This window comes from Mugil cephalus, chromosome 15, assembly GCF_022458985.1.
Source record: "Mugil cephalus isolate CIBA_MC_2020 chromosome 15, CIBA_Mcephalus_1.1, whole genome shotgun sequence".
Classification (NCBI taxonomy): Eukaryota; Metazoa; Chordata; class Actinopteri; order Mugiliformes; family Mugilidae; genus Mugil; species Mugil cephalus.
The window spans coordinates 7,132,764-7,145,860 of record NC_061784.1 but is presented as its reverse complement, the minus strand read 5'-3'; the positions used below and the strand labels follow the sequence as shown (position 1 = coordinate 7,145,860).

Genomic DNA, 13,097 nt, shown 5'->3' with positions numbered 1-13,097 from the left:
TCAAAATTAAAAGACTTTCACAGGCTGCTAATCTAATGAGGGTGGAAGGGGGGTGTGGGGAATGAGCAAGCGCCATTTCTGCAGCCCAAATGAAAGGACAAGAGCGGATTTTCATGTTTACCGCCAGCATTGCACTATAGACTAAAAAGAGGCTGAAAACACATAAAGAAAAGAAAGCTTTTTAAAATTCCCGAGAGGCTACAACCAAAGGCAGAAAAAAAAAAAAAAACATCAAACTAGTGGCAAAGAGAGTGTGGCGGTTAAAAGGCGACAACAGATGTGACATTCCACTTGAATGCACAGGTTGGACTGGTCCTGCCGCGGTCTGCCCTGTCACTGCTAGATGGTATTTGTACCTTCACGGGGAGAGGACTCAGGGGAGGCCATAAACACAGCTAACTGTCAATCATTTTACTTCTCGAGGGACACGCGTGCACACTGTGCACAGATCATCCGACCGATAGCCAACTTATTGGTAGTTAGGCGGTCAGGCTGAAAACCATCAGGTATGTAGGGCCTCAGAAAAGACACAGATTACACTAAAAGGCTCTAAACAGAACCAAAACATCCACTCACAGTGCAACACAGATCCAGGTAAAGCCATGTGGACTGAGGTCCTGACATTCCTCAATCACGATCTCAGCTGTGTTTTCAAGTTTCGGGACACACCATCCTGAACATACTGATCCGCAGCAGCAGATCAGAGGTTGGGGGGAAGGAGGAGGAGGAGGAGGAGGAGGAGGAGGAGGAGGAGGAGGGGAAGAAGGAGGAGGAGAAGAAGAAGAAGCCCTCTGGCTTACTTTAGATCCGTCGGGAGAGACTGCTCTGCTTCATTTCACTGGCAGAGCCCCGCGGAGGGGCGACGCTGGGAGGGAGGCTCAAGAAGGACAAGGGAGACGTCTTCCACTCGTGAGGGGAGAGCAGCAGTTTCCAAAAACAAGAAACGGGGATTACGCCACCCGTTTGGAAACCGTTCACACGGACAGACAGGTGATTGCAGCGAGTGGAGGATGCGACACGTGATCGGATGCTGATGATGCAAGTCGCTGACAGTGTCCATGTCAAGATCATCCCCTAGAGGGTAGATGGAGGCTCACTAACAATTCAAGGAACACCACACGGAAAACAAGACCTGCCACCAGCACAACAGAAAACATATTTTTTTTTGTGAAATATACACTGCAGATGGGTCACTATTTTTTTTTTTAAATCCCCCAAACCATAAAGATATCATGTTTAATCTCCCTAAGGCAAGAGTAAAAGCACAACAGTGACTCCAACGTTTTTCCAAATATAGATTGTCCATACCGCCCCCTCCTACTTGAAATGTAGCACACTCCATTAGAGGGCCCCGAGCCAACGGCTTCGGGTTATTACCGGGACCCGTTAGGCTTGAATGAGCTGCCCATCGTAGCCTTCAGCTCCCATTTTGAGTCCACTTGAAGCACGGCGTCTCGTAATGAAGGAGGGTCACAGGCGGGGCCGCGTTCGGCTCCGGCTCCAAAGTTCAATCTACATGGCAGGGAGCATGCATAAAGATGGTCCTCTCCATCTTTCGGCCGCTAATGTGACTGTTACTCAAGAGGAAAAAGAAGAAAGTGGGGGGTAGATGCATTTGCCTCATTTCTGCATGGCTGCTCCCGCACGCTGCGCTCCTCACTCAAGTTATGATGGGACCGAGCTCGGTTCCTAATACCTCCTTCCTCCCTTGTTCACCCGCCGCAGAATGGCGACACACGACTTCAGCTTACTTGCTCTACTTGGGATTAAAACGAGAGGTGCCGTTTCATCTTCCGCGAGGCAGCGTCCGCAAACGTTAACCTACTCTCGAACACACACAGAATAATAACACGGCATCATGCCCGGTGTCTCCAGAGAGAGAGAGAGAGAGAGTTGCCCTACAGGTGCTGGCACTACCAGTCTGGCTGAATAGATCAGCAGCCAGAGGAGGGTAAGGGTGTGGGGTATTAGGGGGGTATCAAATTACACAGATCACAACACTTCCCTGAGGCTCTCACTTACAGGACATCTCCCTAGTGCCTACCTGACAATCAAGCAGTGAAATCGGTATCGTTTTTCACTGTACAACCAATAACCAATCTTCACACTGTGATCTATAATATGTTCAAGTGCTTCTTTTAAAAAAATAAAATCTCCATTGCATTTTATCTTTTACAGGAAACCTTTGGCGAATTTAACAAAACGTTAATATTCATAGAATATGTTCAGGCGCACGGAACAATTCAATTTAAATCGCCCTTTTAAACAACTAAAAGACATTTAGCATCCGTCTGTCTTTCAACAGCGAGCGAAGAGACCTGCTCCTCCTGAACAGTAGGAACCGTTTTTCCTCAAACGGCACCGTTCTCTTGAACTCAATCACTGAATCGCTACAAGCGCCCTGGGTGTTGTTCCACAGCTGACCCCGACCTCCGTGAAGCAACAGAATAAATAAGACGTACCCGCGCGGGCTAACTAAAACAAGCATTATTGTGTGTGTGTGTGTGTGTGTCGAGGGAGGGAGCCCCACCTGCGAGTTCGTGATGGATGAGATCAGCGAAGTTGGGGCTGTCCCCCCACCAGAAGAGCCAAAGCTCCCTCCGGCCCTGCCGCTGGCTGCGCCGCCACACGCTCAGCACGTCGGCCTTCAGGCAGCGACTGAAGCTGCATAGGATGGGGTCCTCCTCCGTCACCGGGAAGAGGATGGGCGCAGAGGTGGGACCCTGCCACACAAACCTCTTCCATTTGATCCCTGTCAAGTCAGCCTGCAAAAGAAAAAGGGGAGGGGGGTGGAGGGGGGGAGAAGAAAAAGTGTTAGTGTGCATAGTCTGTGCTTCAGGATCCACTCAGCACCTCGGCGTAAACATGTGCTGACCGGAGCGTTAAGAGTAGGTATTAATCCTCTTTTATGGGGCAGTTCACCCTCCAACTACATCTGACAACAACTCATGCTGTCAAAATGGGGAGGGGGGGGGGGGGGGGTAGCAGAAAATGGAGAGAGAAAAGGGAAGATGGAAAGACACGCAACACAAAAATAGAGGTCCATTGTGCGTTGACACAAAGGAGAAATAGTCCCTAAAAAATTGGGACATTTGTACTTATGCTTCAGGTGCCTTCAATATCGCCGCGAACAACATGTTCGAACCGCAAATAGGAAAAAAAACTAATGCTGGTAGATGTGGTCTCACCACCTTAATCCTCATTATTGGTGAGTGCTGTGGGGGGTGCTCTGCCTTTCTATAAACGCTGTCTGGCTTTTATAGAGAGAACAAAACACACAGGAAAAAGCCTCATAGGCAGTAAATCACTGGCGGGGTTATTAAGTGTTAAAACAGGAACATTACGCTCCACTGCTAGCCAACACTGCTGCTTATCACACGAGCGCCGACAGACTGCCCATGTCTACCTAAGCACATGCACACATACGCATTGGAACTACCAGAAAACACACACACACACACACACACACACACACACACACACACACACACACACACACACACACACACACACACACACATTAGGTGCTTTAAGCGTGCATCCCTCTTTTCTGTTGGAAATCTTGGTCCTCCATCTACCCATCCATCCATCCATCCATCCACCCTTGTAGACATTTCAGGTAATCTGCGAGAACATGCACTGTTCATTTTCCTTCCATTTAGCAGCATTTCGTTCAGGCTGAGCTGGCAAGCCGTCCCTCTGTATATTCAACCAATTAATCCATTACAATTCAGGGGATATCTTAACTCAAGTGCAGAGGCGCTGAGCCTGAACAAGTGATTACCCGCGGTTGTGGTGAAGCGGTGGTCTTTCGCTTGGCTAGGGATAAGCTGAGAGATTTGTGGTGTTAGTTGGGATGGGGGAGGGGGGGGGGGGGCTGTCAAAACAGAGCATTGTGTGGCGTCAGCTGTAGCAGCGCTGGATCACAACAAGTTAGTCAGCCATAAAACATAGCAATGATCTCTTCACAAACGTGAGCCAATTAATAACAAACCCGAGGCTGAACAACAAAGTTGTGATGCATACATGTACGCGTGTGCGTCCGTAATATGATGCAGCGTGCAGCCTCGATTCTTGTGTCACAATTAAACTGTGCACTATCAATAAACACAGCGAGTGCTTAATTTGTTGCAACAACTAACCGAGGGGGGGAAAAAAAAGTGTCTGGCAGGCGCACAAAAGCCCAAGGTTGCATTATAGTCTCGTCACAACTACACACAACAGTCGCGGAGGTGCGTGATCAAAACAACATGATCTCCGATGAATAGTCTGGCTCGTGAGGAATTCAAAGGCTGCCGCGCGCGCCGAGGACGAGCTCCACAGTTCAAACGGCAGAGCTCGCTCTGTGTGTAACGACAGAGCTGCAGCAGTTAGCCTGCTCCTTCCTGCTGGAGTGTGAGAAGCACTACTTTACACCTGCAGCCCGCTCGGAAACATCTGTGCACACAAAGCAAAGGGAGGATGCAGACAACGGTTGACTGTGAAACCAGATCATAAGCAGTACAGATAGGCAATTAGCAAGTGAACCCCCCCACCACCACCACCACCACCACCACCATCTCCCAGACCACGGCCAGTCCCCAGCAGTATTGAGTATTTCACCATGTAAAAGGGTTTGTTCTTCAGTGGCCTACAGGCCTATTACACCTATTGTAGGTCTCTGGCCCTCATATAGATTAACGTATATATAGATGGGACTTGATCATCTGTTGCACACTGGAAACCAAGAATCCAGCTAGTCACAATCCACCGATACCTTTGGTTTGAACAGCGCAGCTCTTATTTAAATAAGTGCAACTCTCTGTAACCCTGGCCCTGTAATTGCCAGATGTAGCGATACCGAAAATAGTTTTATGTAAATTACAGTTATTTGTATAAATACACTTTTTTTTCTCAGTTTCTCAGAAAAAAATCCAAATTTGCTTGGAGTCTCTTGAATAGTCCTTTACTGTATTATTACCAATTCCTGTCACAAGACAAAAAAAGAAAAGCCTCATGAGACGACCTGTAACTGACACAGACTGATGTTACAGGTCAGGTCTAATACAGGAGACAACAAGCGTGGATACAAATAGAACGCAATTCCTTCACACTGTGTTACTGGTGATATAAAGTGCCAGGGCTCAGCTAAATTAAAAACCTGCACATATTTATAGAAAGTAATAAAGCTACTCTACTTCAACACTTTCTTCTTTAATGTGAACATTACATTTACAACTAAACAGGGCAATGGAAACTCTGCGAAAGCTCCGGTAACATTTCATTTGCGCACAGCGACCGAGCAGTTGCAACCTCTGCTGAAACAATTAGTCCATTAACTGATTAAACAATCAAGTGGAAATTAACTGATGACTTGTGAATGAACTGCGTAAGTAACTAGAGGGATAACAACAGAAACAGGTTAGGCTTCCTCCACTGACAAACTGTTGCGCAGATCAGTTCCAAAGAGAGGCACGGAGACGCACACATGACCATGAGACGGTTAATAGTTTAATTGACCGTCAGTCTGGTGTCAGGCGACGTCTAAAATACCGAGCAGAGAACACAGAGACATGCTTCTTATCATTATCCATAGTTACTGCACTGCAACTGTAGACATCAGACAAACTGACCACATCCTGTGGGCACTGAGTTTGACCTGGTTCATTTAGCTACTGCAGCAGCAGCAGCAGTCACAGCTGACGTACTGATTAGTGCTACGGCGCTGTTAACGTGAGAATTCAACAACTTACAAGAGCGGCGGGCCAGTCTCCTTATCTTACAGTCGTCTCATTGGAACGTTCGGATTAAACAGCAGTTGCTCCGAGCAGAAAACCAAACCCTTTACGTACAGCACCTTCAGAAAAACTACGCTACGGAAGCTGCGATGTGCGGAAAGCGAGAACGCTCTCAGCATCAAGCTGACACGTTCACGCGCAATGTGACTTCATCGCCGATAGAAACTCTATCGGAACAGCCACAGTCACCTCATTCCTTTATTGTCACTCTGCAATAAATTGTGTGCAGATATCTTCACGCAGCACGTGTCTGAAGTTAACAGGGGTGCCTGTGTGAACACCGAGCCTTATCTGACATGTTATTTTATGTAATCTGATAAAGCTCTAATAGTCAGTAAAACCTCTGCTCATAAAAACAGCAATCAATAGTTACTCATTGCAAGAGCAAATGTCGTTGAGAATTCGCTGAAGAAGAATGACAGCTGTGAAGGGTTTCCACCATCTAATGACAACTTAGGCAAAGTGTAAAGTCAGCCAAACTGTTTATTGTTTTACTATGGTTTAATACCTGTTCACTGACCCTCCGAGCGGCCTTTTCTCCTCACAATGACGGTAAATTTAACCTTAAGTCCTCACACTTCTACTGAGCTTCTTAGCTCAGTACTTTATGGAAGTAGTGACACGTTGGACTTGAACTGAACCTGAATTAAAAGTTGTCACTGGGGAGAGTTTAGGCATCTTTTTAATCGGCATGAGCATAAGAATGGTGAGAAAGGTGATGCGTGAACAATTACCACTGAGACAGATGAGCGTACATTAAACGACAAGGCACCTGCTGAGCGTATTTCGGAAGAATTCGATATTAGAAAACGTCTGAAAACATTTTCGACGAAACCAGCTGCTTCCTGGAGGATCTGCTTTGTTTACAGAGGAGGTAAGCCAAGTATTTCCACTGCTGATCCATAATGGATGCACCTAATGATGAAGACTGAAGAAGTGTTTATGTAATCTTTAATTCTACAAACAATACAATAACACTCGTCGTCCCTGGTGGAATATTTAAAGTTTATCCTCGCATTTGCAAACTACAAACGTACCGAAGGTTTATGTAGAACTGCCGGGTGGAAACATTCTGGGTTTGAAACGCAAAAACAAACTGCAAGTATTTTAAGAAACATTTCCCTTGCAGATAACTATAGCAACACATGGCTTTTGCACACATTCTTTTCGATAGAAAGCTACACCCACCAATACGCACTGGAATGTTGTACAACCCTTCAAAAAAAAAAACTTCCTGAACAAGCAGTCTCTCTCATTGCACAGATGTATACCTACCTACATTATTTAGGAATTACACAAGTCTTAAATTACATTTGTGTTGAGAAGTCACGTCGTAAACGGCGCGGACCTTAAATCAGCCTGCAAACTGTTTGTTGCTCCGCTTTGTTTAAGCTGTCACAACGGTTTTAATCAAATTTTGCAAAACTGTAACCGTGTATTCAAGGAAGAAATCTTCACCTCCGTCCCGAGCTAGAAGAGGCAGAGCTGAAAAGCTCCTCTGTCAAAGACTGAGCACGTCGCGATTGCGCTAACCATCAACAATATCCAAGAGGCAGACCGCTCTATCAAGGATAAATGTGCCTTCTGCAGTCGTTCTGTCTGTCCTTTCAAAGTAAATCAGCCGCAGCCTGTGTGTAAAAGCAGAGGGTGCCAAGGATATGGCTGTATTCCCTTCCAACAGTCATGCTTCCCATGCTGTGTCAATGAGTGCGACTCAGACGTTTCTTGTGCGACGATTCTGCAGCACGTCTTAGTAAATGTGCAGGTATGTGAGCGACCGCTTATAAAATGTCCCCGAGGTAAGCAATGCGAAGCCTGATGGGAAGTTTTAGCTTTCATGTCACAGCCAAAAATCACACTGTTGCATCAGAAGGGAATCTGAGGCCAAAGCCACTGGATACAGGGAGGAAGTTTCCCCTAAGGTGATGCGCACTTGAGGGGAGGGGGTTGTGACCCCTGATTTTGCCAGCTGCTCACCTTCCCTCTGGCAACCCAGGGATCTGGGTCTCAGTAGGGAACACTGTGTCCAAACAGCTGCCTTCCTGCCTTTCAAGATATGAGACAAGCAACAGGTGAAGCTGTTCAAATGATGCCACAGATGCTCCTCCACGTCTCTTTCCCTGCCTGTCACCTCTCTCCTCTCGGCCAGCCTGTCATGGAGCAGACACGAAGCAGAGTTTGCATGTTTGGCTGCAAATTCAATCAGTGCCATTTGAGCAAGTTTACGCGGACCACGTAATTTGCCGTATTCCAGGTTGAATGCAACCACAAGGTGGTTTTGCAGAAAGAAAACAGAAGCAAAAAAAAAAAAAAAAAAGCATGCAACAAGTAGCATCAAACTCCAGAGAAGACTGTCCAGAGTTAAAGGAAAGGGGGGGGGAAAACTGCCACAATGTGTTCGCATTCTTTCACTATAAAACCACAAAGTGGAGTCTGTTCAGCAAGTGAGTCATAACAGCAGTGGTGTTATGCTTAGTCTCAGTGTGCAGGAAAATGTCAGCCAGACAGGCACAGCACCACAACTACCAGCCTCTATCTCGCCTGTCCACTGTAGCCAACGCTGCCTTCAAGTGCCGTCGTAAACATTGTAATTACGAGTTCAGCACACACAATCGACCCAACAGAGTAGTATCGAGAGAGTGGGGATTTTCTGCAGTGAAATGTTACCTTTAGGGGGCGGACAGCTCGGAAGCTGCGACAGTTCGAGGTAAAAGCAGTGTAGTATTTCACTATATTGTTATTATACCAGACTCTAGTGTCCGACTGGCGCATTTCTACTTTCACCGCTCATTTGACTTATCAGATAGCCTTATCAACAAATACACATTATTGCTTCGCGGTCTTGCCCATGCACCTGCAAAGCGTTTGTTTAATCTGCAACGCTAATCCAAGTATCCAACTAATTCCTTTTCTACAGAGGTTCCACAAAACTTCCAACAGGGGCGGCGCGGCGTTAAGAGGAGCACATCACACTCCTCGGCTAACCTACAAGTAAATCTGTAGATCTGTAGTTAATCCTGCTGACAAGCCAATTAACTGCGACAACAAACACATTCAGACCATGTTCTCGATTATCGCCGCCACAGGAGGAGGAGGAGGAGGAGGAGGAGGAGGAACTGTACACTCAGGCGGGGACACCTCCACATTTGTCGTAGACCACACAGTGATCCCTCACAGGGGGATTTAAAACAATATCCGTGAACCTTGGAGCAGGGGCCGGATCGCAACCGGTGACAACAACGGCGGCGAGATATTCAGAAGAAACACACATTTCCTCCCAATCTTCGTGCAGCTGAGCCCTGTAGATGTTTGTAATGGCCAGGGATGAATGCCACAGATTATATAATCAGCCCGGGCCTGTGCCCTACTTGGTCCGAATACTACTAAATGAAGTCCAAGGAGATTAAGACACGAATAAACACCATGATGACATATTACATAAATAGTTTGCAAACAAACACCGTTACAATACGCAGCTCTGTTTCCAGCTTGTTGTAAAAAAAAAAAAAAAAAAAAAAGAGAGAGACAGAGAGAAAGAAAGAAAGAAAGAAAAAGAGAAGAAGGGGAGCTGTGTGGGCAGGACTTAAGGGGCGTGCTTTTACAGACGAGTCGTGCAAGTTGGGCAGTGACATTCGCTCATCCAGGAGTTGTCAGTGCTGACAAAACAACATCCAACTGCAAATGCACGGTGGTCCGACGGTGTCAAAGTTAACGCCGCACATGCCGAGTGCACCGAGTGTTCGGCTCACCGGCCCGTCACTTCACAAAAAGCACAGTGGAAATGCAACGAGAAGTAGACTGCAAGTTAATAATAAACAAGGCGTCAGGGAGCAGAGAGGGGGGGGGGGGAGAAAGTGGCACAACAACAACAACAACTCACTGGGAAAACACTGCCGTGCTCCCGGCAGTAATGTGCACATTTATTTTCATGCTATGTGAAATGTTGTAAATGAAGCTTTTTTTTTTTTTTTTTTTTTTGTACAAGCGGAGTGGCGTTAACCTCAAGTGTTTTGCTCGCAGACAGGGGAAAAAAACGGGGAGCAGGCTGCAGCAGACAGGGCGTCACAACTACGAGATAAAGTGTTAAAAACAAGTACTGTAGTAACATTAGCGAAGTGGGGTACCCTGCTGTCCTAAAATGATGTCAGCTCGACAGGGCCGTAAGCCTAGCTAAGCTGCTATCAACTGATGCCTCTGTGGCTAACGTTAGCTTAGCCTCCGTTCAGCTAGTTAAAAATGGCTGCTTTCCTTTAGTTTTAAATCTCTTACCAGACAGAATAGATTGGAATGGCAATCCTCCAAGCTGGCCCCGTTTGGTACAAAACAAGAACTCATCCTTCTTCACTGCGAGGTCCAACTCTCCATCGTTTCACTTCCCGGGAAATAAAGAACAATATTCGAATTGCTGTTTTCTAGGATGTGCAGGCTTAATCAACGAGAAATATTTTGTGTAACATTTGGCTTGGATAGTTTAATTCAACAACCTTCCGATTGCAGTTCCCCCCGCCGGAGCTAAAAGCGGATAAAAGCGACCGTGCGGTCTTTATGTCGACATCTCAAAAGCTCACAGTAAAAACAAATTGAGGGAAGCGAAAAATGTTCATAAAACAAAAAGAAAAGGAGAGCAAAGAAGCAACTCTCCCCCTCCCCCTTAGCCCTAAAACGGTCTCCGCTTAAAAAAATAAAAACGTCCTGTCTTACTCCTCCATCGCAAATTTTAGCCTGAAAACGAAGTACATCCTGTAGCGACCTCTCGAAATCTGGCACCGGCCTATATTTTAACGATTATTTCGATCATTATTTCAGCCTCGGTTCCTGTTGGTTTCCATTTGAATTCATGGATTCCTTTCTTTAATGGCGGCCACAGGGACAACTCTGCCTTCCACAGCCTATTGGCTCATTCGTGGTCAAAGCTTCGTCAAGCTAGACCAACGCACACAGACGCACATCAGACAACAGGCAGCACTTCCGGCAAAGTAAAGGTGTGCAATTATTTTCCTTTAACAACACGTGCGATATCAGCGAAATAGTTTTGGAGAAAAATACTATAAATCAGAATTATATTTTATATTAATCACATGTTGTTATAAAGTGACATATCTACAGTATAAATTTAATTAAAATCCAGTTTTAGTCACTGGCTGCTTTATTTTGACAGTCCTGGCAAGCATTTCCGGGTATGAGTATTGCTAACTTGATTCTGTCGTTGGCATGAGGGCTGTAATAACACAAGACTGATAGGTATTGCCGCTGGGCCAGCGCGAGTGGCGCTACTGAGCAACAGATTTTGTTACTAATGATCAAACCCTATAAACTTGCTCACTTACACAGTGCACCACCTAGCGCATGTGATGTTGCACTTGCAATTGAAATGTGCAACCGAGATGCATTGATGCGCCCTTTGTTTTGATCTATTTCAATCAAATTCATTCAATTGACTGTAATTTAACAGAGTGCGGCTCGAGTGAGATAAAGAAAGCAGCGCAACCATCAAACGTTTATTAGGCAGGGAGACGAAGGAACAAACAAATGCATGCCGCTGAAGATAATTTAAGAAGCACGAAGGGAAAGTGAGAACAGTTGATGAATAGCTCTGGAAAATGCTGACAGGGTTAGAGGAAAAAAAATAAAGTGCTTCAAAATTTGACGGTAAAGACAGTTCATGTTAAAGTGAATAAAATACAGTAAAACATAAATAAAATAAAAGACTGTGGTAAAAAATCAAAGAGAACAAAGATTTCACTGTCTTACTTCTACATCACCATGTGACATACACACACCTTTAAGCACCTGTTTCTTTGCACTGATTGTTTTTCACACTTTCTTTTTGCAGGTTCCACCTTGTTCGTTCTCATTGCTGTACCTTCAGCCATAGAATAAATTGTTCATTTATTATCTATCCTTTAGGGGGTCACAATGGGGCTGGAATCAGTCTTCGCTGTCAGTGGACAAGAGACAGGGTATACCCTGGACAGGGCTAACACAGACACACAGCTTTTTTTAGAACTGCAGCCAATTGAAAGTCACCAGCTAGCCCAACAAACATGTCTTTGGACTGTGGGAGGAAGTTGGGGAAAGCCCACACAGGGAGAACTTGCAAACACAGGAAGGCCTGAATGGGCCAGCAGGTTCAAACTCTGAACTTTCCTGCTGCGAGGCATCAGAGCACATTGTGGTGGCACAGCTCTGTGCCACCGCACATCAGATCACATTTCATCAGGCAAGTCTTGACTGATTTAACCATTCCATTTTTTGTTTGTTTTGCTACTGCCGGAGAGCGGCAACTTCCCAACAAGCATGTTGATCAAAGATTCCTTATCAGGGTGGCTGGCTGTTGTTTCTTAGGGCAGAACCAGACCTTCCAGTAAATAGCCGCGTCTATGATCATACCTGGCAGGTAGCCCCGGCAGAGTTCAGGAAGGAAGATGCACAGCAGTGCAAAAATACTGAACCACAATGGCCTCAGGGCAATCGTCTGATGTGCCTTAACTTTTAAAGAAATTAATGGTGTTCTGAAAAACTTGCCAATACTCAAACAAGATTAAAATGAAGCAGAAGTGCAGTGAACAAATCAATGCACGTGCAGAGTTGACTTAAAATGCTGGAGAAATTAGCATGCAGATTTTTTGCCGTCCGCATTTCATTCTAAGCAACTCCAGATTTAAATCCAGCATCTGTATATCACCGTTCTCTTCTGTATATATAATTTTTCCAAACCATTGCAAAAACTTTAAGCAATCCGGAGCTGAACTTCTGATTTCATCCAACCAGCATCCAAGCTGGTGCTGATCTAGACCAAAAGGGTTTCAATTAGAGCCTCGGAATGAAGAGAAATAAACCGAAGAACATTTTTTTGTTGTTGTTGTTCTTCTGGCTTGCGTGTAGCCTACTGCAGTCTGTATTAAGCTTTAGGCTAACTGATTTCAGAGAGCCTCTGTGTCCAGTTGAATTTGTTTTACCACCATGTGAAGTTTTCTCCTGCAGGCCGTGCATTCCAAAAAAAAAAAGAAAAGAAAAGAAAAGAAAAATTTACATTCAAGTAGCTAAAAAACATTTCAACAAGAAAAATACAACTCATGCACAGATAAAACATTACTGTATTGAACTGATTGACTGTATTCTTAAGCCATATGAATAATTACATTTCTTGTAGATATACACAGATAGAAATAACAATAATCAGCATGTGCTAAGTAGTTTAGCATTTTATCCACCAGTCTGTGTTTTTATTGTTTTTGTCTGTCAAGCAAATCCTCCAGTAACTCAAGACTTTTATCTCACATAACCTACCTCTCTCACTTTATTACCCCAAGGCACACC

At 45.2% G+C, this 13,097-nt stretch overlaps 1 protein-coding gene across 2 annotated transcripts in view; it reads right to left on the bottom strand.

The window, feature by feature from the left end:
- med13a (mediator complex subunit 13a) overlaps window positions 1-10,671 on the bottom strand; it is a 64,555-nt gene extending 53,884 nt beyond the window's left edge. Inside the window, exons 1-3 of one of the 2 annotated variants that reach the window (XM_047606449.1) lie at window positions 10,262-10,671; window positions 10,047-10,149; window positions 2,531-2,765 (exon numbers count right to left, since the gene is read on the bottom strand). In XM_047606449.1, the coding sequence (XP_047462405.1) occupies window positions 2,531-2,765; window positions 10,047-10,112 (301 nt within the window). In that variant the 5' untranslated portion in view covers window positions 10,113-10,149; window positions 10,262-10,671. Of the gene's footprint in view, window positions 1-2,530; window positions 2,766-10,046 lie in introns of both variants that reach the window. The other variant, XM_047606448.1, reaches the window with a different exon arrangement.
- Between the last annotated feature and the right edge of the window lie 2,426 nt (window positions 10,672-13,097).